The 16,929-nt window shown below is 58.9% G+C and overlaps 1 protein-coding gene across 6 annotated transcripts in view; it reads left to right on the forward strand.

The window, feature by feature from the left end:
* The window catches only part of LOC137358434 (troponin C, slow skeletal and cardiac muscles-like), a 45,315-nt gene that overhangs the window by 26,512 nt on the left and 1,874 nt on the right, over positions 1 to 16,929 (forward strand). For all 6 annotated transcript variants that reach the window (XM_068024398.1, XM_068024400.1, XM_068024396.1 and 3 more), the window contains 3 exons: positions 14,127 to 14,273; positions 14,571 to 14,685; positions 15,946 to 16,082. In XM_068024398.1, the coding sequence (XP_067880499.1) occupies positions 14,127 to 14,273; positions 14,571 to 14,685; positions 15,946 to 16,082 (399 nt within the window). The remainder of the gene's footprint in view (positions 1 to 14,126; positions 14,274 to 14,570; positions 14,686 to 15,945; positions 16,083 to 16,929) is intronic.

The raw sequence follows: 16,929 nt of genomic DNA on the forward strand, positions 1-16,929 counted from the left end.
GGTGCCCACCGGTCGCGGAAGGCCTCAAGCGTACCGGCGGACACCGCGTGCTCCTCCAGGGACACCCGGGCGCGAACGTAACCGCGGAAGAGGGGCAGGCAATCGGGGAGGACGGAACCCCCGACGGCCCGCAACATGGACCTGTGAATTGCCACGTTGGCCAGGCCCAGGAGCAGACAGACGAGGAGATCCTCCTCCCGGCCCAAGCCCCACCGCTCCAGGTGCCCAAAGATCAGGAGCGTGGGACTGAAGTGCAGCCAGAATTTGAGGAGCAGCCCCTTCAGATACTCAAACCTCGCACACTCCTTATAAACGTGGAACACGGACTCGTCCAGGCCGCAGAAAGTACAGGCGGCCTGGGAGTCCGTGAACCTACCTAAAAGTCTAATGCACGGGACTGCTCTATGCAGCACCCTCCACCCCAGGTCCCCGATGTAAAGGGGGCAGACTACCGCGTAGAGAGACCTCCATCGGGGTTTCCCCTCGCCGCCAGATGGCAACGCGGACCGCCAGGGCGTGTCCGGTCGGCTGACGAGGGCGAGGAAGTGGAGTGTGTGCAGGAGCAGCCCGCACAGGAAACCCCTCCGCACCGATTGGAATGGCACGGAGGGCATTTCTGAGAGGCGGCTCAGGTTGTGCGGGACCGGCTCCCGAGGAGGGTTTCGGGGCCTGGGTCCGATGAGCAGTTCCGGCCAAGCGGGGGTCAGCTCGGCCGGGATCGCTCCGCACTCCCGAGCCCCCTTGCCACCCACAGTGAGGGGCATCCCGGGGGTTTCAGCTACTCCTCCGCCCGCAGGACTGTCCCCGGAGTCGGCCGCCTGGACAGCCGAGGCGTTCTCCTCCGCCGGCAGGGGAGCGCCCTGACTGGAGGCGACCATTTTCCAGACTCGGAATAGATCCCGGTAAAAGACAGGCAACTCCCTCAGAGAGGCGCGGCTAACGGACTCCACCGGGAGCTGCGTGTCGTCTTGAAGGCAGTGACACTGGCGGAAAAAATACGTCGCCAGCGCACACCATCTGGGAGGACGCTCGACGTACAGGTATCTCTGTAGGGTCCGAAGGCAGAGAGTCACAGCCTGGGTGCGGACGCACACCAGCGACTGACCGCCCTCCTCAATCGGGAGACTCAGGACCGCGGCAGAGACCCAGTGTTTCCTCTTACCCCAGAAGAAATCGACGAGTTTCTTCTGGATCTTGGTGGCAAATACATGGGGCGGGGCCAAAGTGACCAACTGGTACCACAACATGGAGGCCACCAGTTGGTTTATGACCAACGCTCGGCCCCTGTAGGAAAGCACTCGGAGCAGTCCTGTCCAGCGCCCCAGCCGAGCGGTGACTTTCGCGTCCAACTCCTGCCAGTTTGCCGGCCAGGCTTCCTCAGCGGGGCTAAGGTGGACTCCCAGATAGAGGAGGTGCATGGTGCTGCACGCAAAAGGTGTCATCTCCTCCGGCAGGGAGTCCACCCGCCACTGACCCACCAGGAGTCCGGAACATTTCTCCCAATTGATCCTCGCGGAGGACGCGGCAGAAAAGGTCTGCTGGCAGTCGCGCATCCTCCGCAAGTCAATGGGATCTGTGACCGCGAGGAGCACGTCGTCGGCGTAAGCCGAGAGGATGACCCGCATGGCCGGCTCGCGCAGAGCCAATCCCGTCAACCTCCTGCAAAGCAGGCACAGGAAGGGCTCCACGCAGATGGTATACAATTGGCCGGACATTGGGCATCCCTGACGCACTCCTCTCTCAAAGTGAAGGGGCACCGTCAAGGACCCGTTAACTTTGACTGGACACTCTGCGGCGGCGTATAAAAGTCGGACCCGGGCCACGAAATGCGGCCCGAGTCTGAAAGCACGCAGAATCCCGAAAAGGTATTCGTGATCCACCCTATCGAACGCCTTCTCCTGATCGAGGGAGAGAAAGGCGACCGACTGACCTGTCCTCTGGGAAAGATGGATCAGGTCCCGGACCAGGTGGATGTTGTCGGGGTGGATCATGTGGGCCAGCACGGAGCCCAGGCGGGTAGACATAGCCCGGGCAAAGATCTTATAATCCGTGCTGAGGAGGGAGACCGGACGCCAGTTTTTAAACAGGCGGAGATCGCCCCTCTTCGGCAGCAGGACAATGACCGCCCTGCGCCACGAGAGGGTCACCAGGCTTTCCCCCAGGACCCGCGCGTAATCGTCCCCCAGGACGTCCCAGAACGCACTGAGGAACTCCACGGTCAACCCATCCAGCCCTGGGGATTTGCCCCTTGAGAACTGGTGGAGGGCACCAGTCAGCTCCGCCAACGTGAGCGGAGCCTCCAATCCTTCGGCGCCGTCTGGGCTGACTTGCGACAGGTCCTCCCACAAAACTCTGCGCGCATCCTCGCTGGACGGATCCGGACAGAACAACGCACTGTAATAAGTACGGACCAGGAGGCCCATTCCCTCCGGATCCGTGATGGAGGATCCGTCGTCGGCCAGCAGCTCAACGAGCTGCTTACGGACCCCCCGCCATTTTTCCAGCGAGTAGTAGAAGGGTGAGACGTGGTCCAAATCTTCCAGGATCTGGATCCGCGACCTCACGTACGCGCCTCGGGACCCTATGAGCTGCAGGTCCCTCAGCGCGCCCTTCTTCTCTTTGTACGCCTGCCACAGAGCCAGGTCCGCGACGGCATGACCGAGGCGGGACTCCAAGTCGAGCACCTCCCTCTCAAGGCGCCCGATCTCGGCTTCCCGCCTCTTGGTCGACCCCTTCGCGTACTCTTGACAGAAGACGCGGATGTGCGTCTTGCCCACATCCCACCATAGCCTCAAGGAGGGGAAGCCCCCCTGCTTCCTTCTCCAGTCGGCCCAGAATCGACAGAACGAGTCCCGAAATCACTCGTCCTCCAGCAGCCGGTTGTTAAAGTGCCAGTACGAGGACCCGCCCACACGAAGCGGTGGTCCGAGCACGGCACCAACCACATGGAGGCCGCCGAGACGCGGGAGGCGTACGCCTGCGAAATGTCGAGGCGGTTGATTCGCGACCCTCCTCCTCCAGACCTCCACGTGAAGGCGCTGGAGTCGGGATGGAGATTCCGCCAGACGTCCACCAAGTTAAGGGAGCTGATCAGTCCCCTCAACTTCTCCACCGACGCTTGGCCGCGCTTGGGACCGGAGCGATCCCCCATTTCGGGGGTGCGGTTAAACCCCCCCCCCCCCCCCCCCCCCGAGGATGATGCACTCGCCGCTATCGATGGAGCTCAAGAGAGCGGACACTTCTTCAAAGAAGCGCGCTTGCAACGCGCCGGGCCTGGGCGCGTACACGTTCACAAAGTGGAGCGGCACGCTACCCAGGCGAACGGCGAGGTGGAGCAAGCGGCCCGGCACTAGCTCCTTGACCCCCAAGATCTCCGGCTGAAAAGTCGGGGCCAACAAGATAGCCACCCCACTAGAAATAGGGGTGAGGTGACTCATGTAGACCCCACCCTGCCACTCCAGGAGCCAGGTGGCTTCGTCTCCCGGAATGGTGTGGGTTTCCTGCAGAAAGCTCACCGCGTATCTCCCTTCCCTGAGGACTGAGAGATTGTGAAATCTGCGGTGAGACCCCCTGCTGCCGTTGATGTTGAGGCTGGCTATGGTTATCTTCATGTCAAAGGTACTTAAAACCAGTCACCAACAGCTCACTGTGAGGAGGGAGTGGAAGTGCACCTGGCCTTCCACTCCCCCAGCAACCCATTGAGGAACACATTAAAACGGCGCCTCTCAACCAGTTTCACGCCCGCGCGCTTGCCCGCTATCTTAAGGGCGGCACGGACAGACTGGATGATCAGCGCCAGATTCGACCAGCGGTCGAGGGCCAGCTGAACTTTATTGCGGCAACCCCTGCAAACCGCGAGGAAATCCCGGAGTTCGGCCGTGGGGATGAGAGGAGATTCGGTGGGAGGCACGAGGGACTCCACCACCTCACTGGCGATGGAATCAAGGTCATCCTCCGTGCCCCCCACCGAATCCCCATCCTCCTCCGGGTCATCACTGCCTGCGGCCGACAAATCCACCACACACTGTGGGGCGGGCGCCCCGGCCGCACCAGCTGGTCCCGCCTCCGTCACGATCCCACCCCCAGGATCGATGGTGGAGGAGTCCTCTCTGGGTTCTATTGTGAAACTGGAGCCTGTGGGTACCAGCGGTTCAGGACCCCCCCTCCACCTCCGTCCCCAGGCCAATGAGTGGTCCAGGGGAGACAGAAGTTCTCGACTCCGGAACTCCAGCCGGAGCCGAGACCGGAGGCGGAGAGAGGAGTCCATCTCCCGTTCCGCCAGCACCCACAAGCCCAGCAGATGGGGCAGCATTCTCGTTTATAAACGGGTCGGGTGTCTCCTGGTTGGTGGTGGACTCCGGCTGGGAGGGCCGACCCTCTGGGGCCTCGCCCTCCCCTTCACTCAGGGCATCCGACCCAGTAGCAGTGGCAGAATGGGCGGCGTCCCCAGGCTCCCCCACCACAAGCAGGGCCCCACTTACTCCTTCAGGAGGGGCCTCAAGTACCGGGGCCTTCCCCTCCCCTCCATCCTGAGGAATAGGGAACTCCTGCCTGGACTTTGTCGCCTTGGTGGTGGCGGTAGGGGAAACCTGGGGACCCGAAACAGGAGACAGCTCCCCTCCGACAGATAGGCCCTGCGCCTCAGGGCCCCTCGTTACCTCTGTGGAGGGGTGCCTTCTCTTTTTCCCACCAGGGCGCAGAGGGTCAGCGACCTCCATGTCATCAGAGGCCTCCGCCTCCACACCCTCCTTCTTTTTAGTCACCCTCGGCCTGAGCCCAGCCCTTGGACAGGTGGATTCCGTGAGAACGGGCTTTGGGCTGAGCTCAGGCTCGGGTCGTTTCAATGTGTCCAGGGGACGCGCCTCTTGATGTTTCTTTTGCCTCCGCGTCTTCCTTCCACTCGGACGGGCACTCCCCTCCCTGTGAAAACCACAGCCTCCAGAACACATCTGTTGGATGTGTGGGGGGAGTGGGAGGTTGGGGCAGTTTAACGAACATGCCCCACCCCCTTGCAGACGTGGCACCGCGCCCCGTCCGAGGTCCAAAAGACGCAGTAGGCCGTCCCCTGGAACTCCACATTAAATTGGCCTTCCAAGTCCTCCTCCCGCGCCAGCTGCATAAATAACTGGCGGCGGAAGGAGTAGACATGTTGGAGGCTGTGTTCCCGAAGACCAAGCCGGACTGGGGTGATCCCTGACCTCACCTCCCCCAGATGGTGCAGGTGGGGGAGGAGGAGCTCACTGGAATGAAGGGCGGGACGTTTGATAACATTATCCGCTGCGCAGTGGCCCCCAGAAGGTCCACTGGCAGGAAAGTCCCCCCCCCACAGTGAGCCCCTTACTCAGGGCCAGGGACACGGCCCGCTCGGTCTTTAGAAAAAACACAGCCTTCCCATACATCTTTGAGGCCGCAACAATGGCCGAGGGGCTGACAACCTCGGCCATTGCCTTCACACAGGCCTCAATGGACATGTTGGGGTGGGGATAGTTCTTCACCCCATGGCTGGATGTTATTAATTTAAAAGGTGACGGGGCCACGTGGGCAGCCACAGAGGCTACAGCTGCATAGGTTGTCGAGGGCCCCGCCACCTGTGATGAAGGGCTTGCCATGAGTCTAAGAGCTAACCCACCCCAAATTGTAAGTTTGAAAATAACTTTATGCACAAAACAAACAAACAACAGGTTAGGGGAGAGGCTGAGGGAATAGAGGAGAGGGAAAGACAGGCTGTAAGTGATGACTTTCTTTCCTTTCTGGAGGTGGTGCACACAGCACAATTAAAACAGTCTCTGCCAGCACACTTGGTCTTACGGTCTTCTGGTTGGGGGAGGCGTCTTCACCTAGGCCAGCTGAAGCTGCCCAGGCACTATTTATCCCCTTCTGTATCTTAGCTAGGCAGCTTCAGCTGACTCAGGCTGGGCAATTGGGGTGGGGAGGGAGCTTCCCTGCAACTTTAGTGCAACTGCACAGCTCCCTGCAGAATTGTATAGCCCCCACCCCTTGTTCTTCTGGCCTCTTCCACCTCCCACAACAGTCCAAATAAAGTAAGAGTCTGGTGCTCAACACCCACCTCAAAATACAGGCTTAATCCAAAAGTCTTTCCTCCTCTGCAGCAAAAGTTGTTGAAAAGTTTTTGCAGTTTCTCCTCAACACTCCTTCTCCGGCAACTGACTGCAGCACTGTCAGCTGCACCTCGTTGAGGCACTCAGTATTCCCAATCACAGAGGAGCCAATCCTCGTGCTGTACCTGTCCTGGGGAGTGTTTGATGGGGACAGTGTGGAGGGAGCTTTACTCTGTATCTAACCCCGTGCTGTACCTGTCCTGGGGAGTGTTTGCTGGGGACAGTGGAGAGGGAGCTTTACTCTGTATCTAACCCCCGTGCTGTACCTGTCCTGGGGAGTGTTTGCTGGGGACAGTGGAGAGGGAGCTTTACTCTGTATCTAACCCCCGTGCTGTACCTGTCCTGGGGAGTGTTTGCTGGGGACAGTGTAGAGGGAGCTTTACTCTGTATCTAACCCCCGTGCTGTACCTGTCCTGGGGAGTGTTTGCTGGGGACAGTGTCGAGGGAGCTTTACTCTGTATCTAACCCCCGTGCTGTACCTGTCCTGGGGAGTGTTTGCTGGGGACAGTGTAGAGGGAGCTTTACTCTGTATCTAACCCCCGTGCTGTACCTGTCCTGGGGAGTGTTTGCTGGGGACAGTGTAGAGGGAGCTTTACTCTGTATCTAACCCCCGTGCTGTACCTGTCCTGGGGAGTGTTTGCTGGGGACAGTGGAGAGGGAGCTTTACTCTGTATCTAACCCCGTTTTTTTTTTCTTTTTTTCTTTTTTTTTATTTTCTTTTTTGTTTGGTTTTTTTCATGAGGACAGTGTAGAGGGAGTTTTACTCTGTATCTAACCCCGTTTTTTTTTTTTTGATGGGGGACAGTGTAGAGGGAGCTTTACTCTGTATCTAACCCCCGTGCTGTACCTGTCCTGGGGAGTGTTTGCTGGGGACAGTGGAGAGGGAGCTTTACTCTGTATCTAACCCCCGAACTGTACCTGTCCTGGGGAGTGTTTGCTGGGGACAGTGTCGAGGGAGCTTTACTCTGTATCTAACCCCCGTGTTGTCCCTGTCCTGGGAGTGTTTGATGGGGGACAGTGTAGAGGGAGCTTTACTCTGTATCTAACCCCCGTTTTTTTTTTTTGCCTTTATACCCCAGGCCCCTTTTATATTTTTCACATCGAGGGGGCCTTTATCCCTCAGGCCCCCTTTATGTACATATTACAGTTTTAAAATAACTTTATTAAAACAGATAAATAAACAAAAAAACTCAAATTAAAATGCCATTCTCGGCGTCGACGATGCACTCCAGTCCCTGCGGTGCCCACCGGTCGCGGAAGGCCTCAAGCGTACCGGCGGACACCGCATGCTCCTTTTCCAGGGACACCCGGGCGCGAACGTAACCGCGGAAGAGGGGCAGGCAATCGGGGAGGACGGACCCCCCGACGGCCCGCAACCTGGACCTGTGAATTGCCACCTTGGCCAGGCCCAGGAGCAGACCGACGAGGAGATCCTCCTCCCGGCCCGAGCCCCTCCGCACTGGGTGCCCAAAGATCAGGAGCGTGGGACAGAAGTGCAGCCAGAATTTGAGGAGCAGCCCCTTCAGATACTCAAATAGGGGCTGCAACCTCGCACACTCCATATAAATGTGGAACACGGACTCGTCCAGGCCGCAGAAAGTACAGCTGGCCTGGGAGTCCGTGAACCTACTTAAAAGCCTATTGCACGGGACTGCTCTGTGCAGCACCCTCCACCCCAGGTCCCCGATGTAAAGGGGGAAGACTCCCGCGTAGAGAGACCTCCATCGGGGTTTCCCCTCGCCGCCAGATGGCAACGCGGACCGCCAGGGCGTGTCCGGCCGGCTGACGAGGGCGAGGAAGTGGAGAGTGTGCAGGAACAGCCCGTACAGGAAACCCCTCCGCGCCGATTGGAATGGCACGGAGGGCATTTCCGAGAGGCGGCTCGGGTTGTGCGGGACCGGCTCCCGAGGAGGGTTTCGGGGCCTGGGTCCGATGAGCAGTTCCGGCCGAGCGGGGGTCAGCTCGGCCGGGATCGCTCCGCACTCCCGAGCCCCCTCGCCACCCGCAGTGAGGGGCGTCCCGGGGGTTTCGGCTACTCCTCCGCCCGCCGGACCGTCCCCGGAGTCGGCCGCCCTGACAGCCGAGGCGCTCTCCTCCGCCGGCGGGGGAGCGCCCTGACTGGAGGCGACCATGTTCCAGACTCGGAAAAGATCCCGGTAAAAGACAGGCAACTCCCTCAGAGAGGCGCGGCTAACGGACTCCACCGGGAGCTGCGTGTCGTCTTGAAGGCAGTGACACTGGCGGAAAAAATACGTCGCCAGCGCACACCATCTGGGAGGACGCTCGACGTACAGGTATCTCTGCAGGGTCCGAAGGCGGAGAGTCGCAGCCTGGGTGCGGACGCACACCAGCGACTGACCGCCCTCCTCGATCGGGAGATTCAGGACCGCGGCAGAGACCCAGTGTTTCCTCTTGCCCCAGAAGAAATCGACGAGTTTCTTCTGGATCTTGGTGGCAAATACAGGGGGCGGGGCCAAAGTGACCAACCGGTACCACAGCATGGAGGCCACCAGTTGGTTTATGACCAACGCTCGGCCCCTGTAGGAAAGCACTCGGAGCAGTCCTGTCCAGCGCCCCAGCCGAGCGGTGACTTTCGCCTCCAACTCCTGCCAGTTTGCCGGCCAGGCTTCCTCAGCGGGGCTAAGGTGGACTCCCAAATAGAGGAGGTGCGTGGTGCTCCACGCAAAAGGTGTCATCTCCTCCGGCAGGGAGTCCACCCGCCACTGACCAACCAGGAGTCCGGAACATTTCTCCCAATTGATCCTCGCGGAGGACGCGGCAGAAAAGGTCTGCTGGCAGTCGCGCATCCTCCGCAAGTCAACGGGATCTGTGATTGCGAGGAGCACGTCGTCGGCGTAAGCCGAGAGGACGACCCGCATGGCCGGCTCGCGCAGAGCCAATCCCGTCAACCTCCTGCGAAGCAGGCACAGGAAGGGCTCCACGCAGATGGTATACAATTGGCCGGACATGGGGCACCCCTGACGCACTCCTCTCCCAAATCGAAGGGGCGCCGTCAAGGACCCGTTAACTTTGACTAGACACTCTGCGGCGGCGTATAAAAGTCGGACCCGGGCCACGAAATGCGGCCCGAGTCCGAAAGCGCGCGGAGTCCCGAAAAGGTAATCGTGATCCACCCTGTCGAACGCCTTCTCCTGATCGAGGGAGAGAAAGGCGACCGACTGACCAGTCCTCTGGGAAAGATGGATCAGGTCCCAGACCAGGTGGATGTTGTCCTGGATGGACCGGCCCGGGACCGTGTAGGACTGGTCGGGGTGGATCATGTGGGCCAGCACGGAGCCCAGGCGGGTAGACATAGCCCGGGCAAAGATCTTATAATCCGTGCTGAGGAGGGAGACCGGACGCCAGTTTTTAAGCAGGCGGAGATCGCCCCTCTTCGGCAGCAGGACGATGACCGCCCTGCGCCACGAGAGGGGCATCTCCCCGGTCGCCAGGCTTTCCCCCAGGACCCGCGCGTAATCGTCCCCCAGGACGTCCCAGAACGCCCTGAGGAACTCCACGGTCAACCCATCCAGCCCTGGGGATTTGCCCCTCGAGAGCTGGTGGAGGGCGCCAGTCAGCTCCGCCAACGTGAGCGGAGCCTCCAATCCTTCGGCGCCCTCCGGGCTGACCTGCGGCAGGTCCTCCCACAAAACTCTGCGCGCATCCTCGCTGGACGGATCCGGAGTGAACAACGCACTGTAATAAGTCCGGACCAGGAGGCCCATTCCCTCCGGATCCGTGATGGAGGATCCGTCGTCGGCCAGCAGCTCGACGAGCTGCTTACGGACCCCCCGCCATTTTTCCAGCGAGTAGAAGAAGGGAGAGGCGCGGTCCAAATCTTCCAGGATCTGGATCCGCGACCTCACGTACGCGCCTCGGGACGCTATGAGCTGCAGGTCCCTCAGCGCGCCCTTCTTCTCTTTGTACGCCTGCCACAGAGCCGGGTCCGCGACGGCATGACCGAGGCGGGACTCCAAGTCGAGCACCTCCCTCTCAAGGCGCCCGATCTCGGCTTCCCGCCTCTTGGTCGACCCCTTCGCGTACTCCTGACAGAAGACGCGGATGGGAGTCTTGCCCACATCCCACCATAGCCTCAAGGAGGGGAAGCCCCCCTGCTTCCTTCTCCAGTCGGCCCAGAATCGACAGAACGAGTCCCGAAATCGCACGTCCTCCAGCAGCCGGTTGTTAAAGTGCCAGTACGTGGACCCCGCCCGCGTGCGGAGCAGAGTGAACTCCGCCCACACCAGGCGGTGGTCCGAGCACGGCACCAACCGCATGGAGGCCGCCGAAACGCGGGAGACGTACGCCTGCGAAATGTAGAGGCGGTCGATTCGCGACCCCCCTCCTCCAGACCTCCACGTGAAGGCGCTGGACTCGGGATGGAGATTCCGCCAGACGTCCACCAAGTTAAGGGAGCTGATCAGTCCCCTCAACTTCTCCACCGACGCTTGGCCGCGCTGGGGACCGGAGCGATCCCCCACCTCGAGGGTGCAGTTAAAATCCCCCCCGAGGATGATACACTCGCCGCTATCGATGGAGCTCAAGAGAGCGGACACTTCTTCAAAGAAGCGCGCTTGCAACGCGCCGGGCCTGGGCGCGTACACGTTCACAAAGTGGAGCGGCACACTACCCAGGCGAACGGCGAGGTGGAGCAAGCGGCCCGGCACTAGCTCCTTGACCCCCAAGATCTCCGGCTGAAAAGTCGGAGCCAACAAGATAGCCACCCCACTAGAAATAGGGGTGAGGTGACTCATGTAGACCCCACCCTGCCACTCCAGGAGCCAGGTGGCTTCGTCTCCCGGAACGGTGTGGGTTTCCTGCAGAAAGCTCACCGCGTATCTCCCTTCCCTAAGGACTGAGAGATTGTGAAATCTGCGGTGAGCCCCTCTGCTGCCGTTGATGTTGAGGCTGGCTATGGTTATCTTCATGTCAAAGGTACTTAAAACCCGTCACCAACACCTCACTGTGAGGAGGGAGTGGAAGTGCACCTGGCCCTCCACTCCCCCAGCAACCCATTGAGGAACACATTAAAACGGCGCCTCTCAACCAGTTTCACGTCCGCGCGCTTGCCCGCTATCTTAAGGGCGGCACGGACGGACTGGATGATCAGCGCCAGATTCGACCAACGGTCGAGGGCCAGCTGAACTTTATTGCGGCAACCTCTGCAAGCCGCGAGGAAATCCCGGAGTTCCGCCGTGGGGATGAGAGGAGATTCGGTGGGAGGCACGAGGGACTCCACCACCTCACTGGCGATGGAATCAAGATCATCCTCCGTGCCCCGCACCGAGTCCCCATCCTCCTCCGGGTCGTCACCGCCAGCGGCCGACACATCCACCACACACTGTGGGGCGGACGTCCCGGCCGCGCCAGCTGGTCCCGCCTCCGTCACGATCCCACCCCCAGGATCGATGGCGGAGGAGTCCTCTCTGGGTTCTATTGTGAAACTGGAGCCTGTAGGCACCAGCGGTTCAGGACCCCCCTCCACCTCCATCCCCAGGCCAATGACTGGTCCAGGGGAGACAGAAGTTCCGGACTCCGGGAAACCAGCCGGAGCCGAGACTGGAGGCGGCGAGAGGAGGCCATCTCCCGCTCCGCCAGCACCCACAGGCCCAGCAGATGGGGCAGCATTCTCAGTTATAACTGGGTCGGGTGTCTCCTGGTTGGTGGTGGACTCCGGCTGGGAGGCCCGACCCTCTGGGGCCTCGCCCTCCCCTTCATTCAGGGCACCCGACCCAGTAGCAGTGGCGGAATGGGCGGTTTCCCCAGGCTCCCCCACCACAAGCAGGGCCCCACTTACTCCTTCAGGAGGGGCCTCATGTACCGGGGCCATCCCCTCCCCTCTATCCTGAGGAATAGAGTGCTCCTGCCCGGACTTTGCAGCCTTGGTGGTGGCGGTAGGGGGAACCTGAGGACCAGAAACAGGAGGCAGCTCCCCTCCAACAGATGGGCCCTGCACCTCAGGGCCCTGTGTTATTTCTGTGGAGGGGTGCCTTCTCCTCTTTTTCGCACTTGGGCGCGGAGACTCAGAGACCTCCATGTCATCAGAGGCCTCCGCCTCCGCACCCTTTTTTCCCTTTTTAGTCACCCTGGGCCTGAGCCCAGCCCTGGGACAGGTGGATTCCATGGGAATGGGCTTTGGGCTGAGCTCAGGCTCGGGTTGTGTCAAAGTGTCCAGGGGACGCGCCTCATGATGTTTCTTTTTTCCCCGCGTCTTCCTTCTGCTCGGACGGACGCTCCCCTCCCCACCAGAGGCTGTGAAAACCACAGCCTCCGGAACCGACTGAGCGGTGTCTGTTGGATCTGCGGGGGGAGTGGGAGGAGGTGCTGTGGAACCACTCTGGGCCGCCGAGGTGGAGCTGGCGGCCGGGAGGTTGGGGCAGTTCTTACGAACATGCCCCACCCCCTTGCAGACGTGGCACCGCGCTCCATCCGAGGTCCAGAAGACGCGGTAGGCCGTCCCCTGAAACTCTATACTGAAGTGGCCCTCCAAGACCTCCTCCCGCGCCAGCTGCATGAATAGCTGGCGGCGGAAGGAGTAGACATGTCGGAGGCTGTGCTCCCGAAGACCAAGCGGGACTGGGGTGATCCCCGACCTCACCTCCCCCAGATGGTGTAGGTGGGGGAGGAGGAGCTCATCAGGAATGAAGGGTGGGACGTTCGACAAGGTTACCCGATGTGCAGTGGCCCCCAGAGGGTCCACTGGCAGGAAAATCCCACCCACTGTGAGCCCCGTACTTAGGGCGAGGGACACAGCCCGCTCGGTCTTCAGGAAGAACACAGCCTTCCCATACATCTTTGAGGCTGCAACAATGGCCGAGGGGCCGACAACCACGGCCATTGCCTTAACACAAGCCTCAATAGTCACATTAGGATGGGTGTAACTCTTCACCCCATGCTTTGATGTTAAGATTTTAAATGGTGACGGGGCCACAGGAGCAGCTGTCGCAGCTGCTGCAGCATAGGAGGGCCCCGCCACCGGAGAGGACTGAGAAGTCATGGGGTGGAAGAGTTACAGGCACTTTGCTGAGAGAAAAAAAAAAGAAAAGAGCAAATACAATAAATCAAAAATGTAACACTTAAAGGATGTAGCACAGGGGAAGAGGCTGAGGGAGAGGAAGGCCAAGAGGAATCAGTCTTTGTTAGTATTGCACAAGTCTTGTAGCTGGTCTTCCAGTTGGGAGGGTGGGGTGGGGTGATGTCTTCACCTGGGTCAGCTGTAAGCTGCCCAGGCACACGCCTCCTTCGATGTTCAGATAATGTCTCTTCACCTGGGCAGCTCCAGCTGTCCCAGGCTTAATAGTTGGGGTGGGGAGGGAGCTCCCTATCCAAAGATGTTAAACACAGGAGCTCCCTATTGAACAATACAGCCCCACCCAAGGTCTTCAGGTCTCTTCTTTCCCCACCCCCAACAATCAATGAAAAAGACTTTCAGTACCAAGCAAACTCACAAAAAGAGCTTCCAGTTCTTCCAGTTCACTGCCTTCCTTCCTTTGTTGAAAATGTGGAAAAACCCTTCTTTCAGTCTCAGTCTCTCCCTCTTGCAGCAGTCACACAGCCTGCAGCCTCCAACCTCTGCACACAGCCACAGTCAGCTGCACCTCGTTGATGCACTCAGGCTCCCAAATCAGAGAGCAGCCAATCCCCGTGCTGTACCTGTCCTGGGGAGTGTTTGCTGGGGACAGTGGAGAGGGAGCTTTACTCTGTATCTAGCCCCGTTTTTTTTTTTCTTCCTGCCCTGGGAGTGTTTGATGGGGACAGTGTAAAGGGAGCTTTACTCTGTATCTAACCCCCGTGCTGTACCGGTCCTGGGGAGTGTTTGCTGGGGACAGTGGAGAGGGAGCTTTACTCTGTATCTAGCCCCGTTTTTTTTTTTTCTTCCTGCCCTGAGAGTGTTTGATGGGACAGTGTAAAGGGAGCTTTACTCTGTATCTAACCCCCGTGCTGTACCGGTCCTGGGGAGTGTTTGCTGGGGACAGTGGAGAGGGAGCTTTACTCTCTACGTTTCAGAATTCCGGGCTGCGTTCGATATCTTTGTCCAGGATGCTGCGGACGGTTGTATCAGCACCAAGGAATTGGGAAAGGTTCTCCGGATGCTGGGCCAGAACCCGACCCCCGAGGAGCTGCAGGAGATGATTGACGAGGTGGATGAAGACGGTGAGTCTTTGATCTAAGCGCCTGGAACATCTGTAGCGCTGGCGTCTCGGTTTTATTTTCAAAGGCGAATTGGAACTAATAGGTGCTGAAAGACAATCCCGTGTTAAAATATTGAGGAGCAGGTGAAGAAGACAGGACTAATGCTGACATGGTAACCGAAAGACCTGGGCCCGGTAACGGTAACAGATACCCCCCCGGGCCTGGGGACGGTGAGCACAGGAGCAAGTCTGAGAATTAACCTGTTTTCTCCTCTCAATTACCGAAAACCTTGAACCATTTGACTCCTCCATCCGACAGGCAGCGGGACGGTGGACTTTGATGAGTTCCTGGTGATGATGGTGATGTGCACGAAGGACGAGAGCAAAGGAAAGTCGGAAGAGGAGTTGGCCGAACTCTTCCGGATGTTCGACAAGTAGGTGCCCGTTTCTGACGCGTCCTTGAAGATCTGGAGCTTCACCCCCCAGTGTGTGTTGTGTTCCCGGGGCTGAGGGTAGGACATTCAGTTTGGCCTCAGTACATTGCTTATTCATCCGCCTTAGATAAATTGGCCAGGGTTTCCCTCTCCTGATTGATGGCTGCAATGCCCCAGAGTGGAGACTGGATGAAGATGGGCTTGTCAACCATTATTGGCCAGTGTGCCAAGCCTGGTCCAGTGCTTCGAGGTTCAAGGCCCCTTGGCCTGTGCTGGAAGTGGCCAAGGAAGCCCATTCCCAGCTGACAGGAGGGCACCATGCAGGTCCTGGTTGGATGCTCACTGTGTTCTGTTGACCCATTCCACCACTCCCTGTGCTCACTGATATACACTGGCTCCCAGTGCAGCAATGCCTCCATTTTAAAATTCTCATCCTAGTGTTCAAATCCCACCAGGGCCTCACCCCCTCCCTATCTCTGTAACCTCCTCCAGTCCCTACAACACTCCCTATCTCTGTAATCTCCTCCCAGCCCCTACAACACTCCCTATCTCTGTAACCTCGACCCAGCCCCTACAACCCTCCCTTATCTCTGTAACCTCCTCCAGCCCCTACAACCCTCCCTATCTCTGTAACCTCTTCCCAGCCCCTACAACCCTCCCTTATCTCTGTAACCTCTTCCCAGCCCCTACAACCCTCCCTTATCTCTGTAACCTCCTCCAGCCCCTACAACCCTCCCTATCTCTGTAACCTCCTCCCAGCCCCTACAATCCTCCCTATCTCTGTAACCTCCTCCAGTCCCTACAACCCTCCCTATCTCTGTAACCTCCTCCAGCCCCGACAACCCTCCCTATCTCTGTAACCTCCTCCAGCCCCTACAACCCTCCCAATCTCTGTAACTTCCTCCAGCCCCTACAACCCTCCGAGATCCCTGCGCTCCTCCAATTCCGGCCTCTTGACCATCCCCCGATTCCCATCGCTCCACCATTGGCAGCCGTGCCTTCAGCTGCCTGGGGCCCTAAGCTCTGGAATTCCCTCCCTAAACCTCTCCGCCTCTCTCTCCCCTCCTTTAAGACGCTGCTTAAAACCGACCTCTTTGACCGAGTGTTTGGTCACCCTTCCCTAATATCTCCTGTTGTGGCTCGGGGTGAAATTCTCTTCTGGTGAGAAATTGGAACAAATGTTGAGGCCACTGGAGAGGCAGCTCTCCTGGGATGTCCTCCTGCCGGTGCTCACTCACTGACCTTCCCCGTTACCACCAGGAACACAGACGGCTACATCGACCTGGAGGAGCTGAAGGGGATGTTAGAGGCCACGGGCGAATGCATCACGGAGGACGACATCGAGGAGCTGATGAGAGACGGAGACAAGAACAACGATGGGAAGATCGATTACGATGGTGAGTGACTCGACTCTACAGAAAGGAGAACACGGGGGTATTTCTTCCGCCCTCACTTCATAGAATGGAAACTCTTAGCATGGCAGTGAACCAGTTACTGGTGGGCAGTTCATGGGACGGCAATCTTCCTTCAGCAGGTCAGTGAATCCTCTGTCTGGCAGGGAAGTCGAGCGTGGAACCACTGGCTCTGCATGCTTCAGGCCCACACCTGGCCCAGACGATCTCACCCAACACCATTGGGAGGGCAAGGAATAGCAAAGTTTCCTTTTTAATGATACCTATCAGAAACTTGGGCTATTTTTTTTAAGGGCAGGACTGGGAAGACAGAGATCAGAGAAAACAGGGGGGGGGGGGGGGTGGGATTTTTAAAAAATTATCACCGAAAATTGAGGGGACGAGAGCACGAGCGAGGGGGCACGAGCCGGGGAGGGGGAGAACGTGAGCCAGAGAGAGAGAGACTGAGAACAAAAGGGAGTGAGACGGAGAGCAAGAGATAGAGGGAGACGGAGGTTCCTCCTGTCACTAACCACTCGGGAGACCAGACCCAGAGGATTGTCTGGGAGTTAGGCCAAGGACTGTCTATCGAGTGCCTGTTGAAGCGGAGAGATGATTGGTGGGTGGGTGGGTGGCCACGGTCGAACACAAAGAGAAGTCGACCATTCGGCCCATCGAGCCTCCTCCGCCATTTAATACGATCATGGCTGATCTTGGGCTTCCACTCCACTTTCCTGCCCACTCCCCATATCCCTCATTCACTGCGAGACCAAAAATCTGTCTATCCCAGCCTTAAATGTATTGAATGATGGAGCATCCACAACCCTCTGGGGTAGAGAATTCCAAAGATTCA

This window comes from Heterodontus francisci, chromosome 49 (assembly GCF_036365525.1).
Source record: "Heterodontus francisci isolate sHetFra1 chromosome 49, sHetFra1.hap1, whole genome shotgun sequence".
Lineage (NCBI taxonomy): Eukaryota > Metazoa > Chordata > Chondrichthyes > Heterodontiformes > Heterodontidae > Heterodontus > Heterodontus francisci.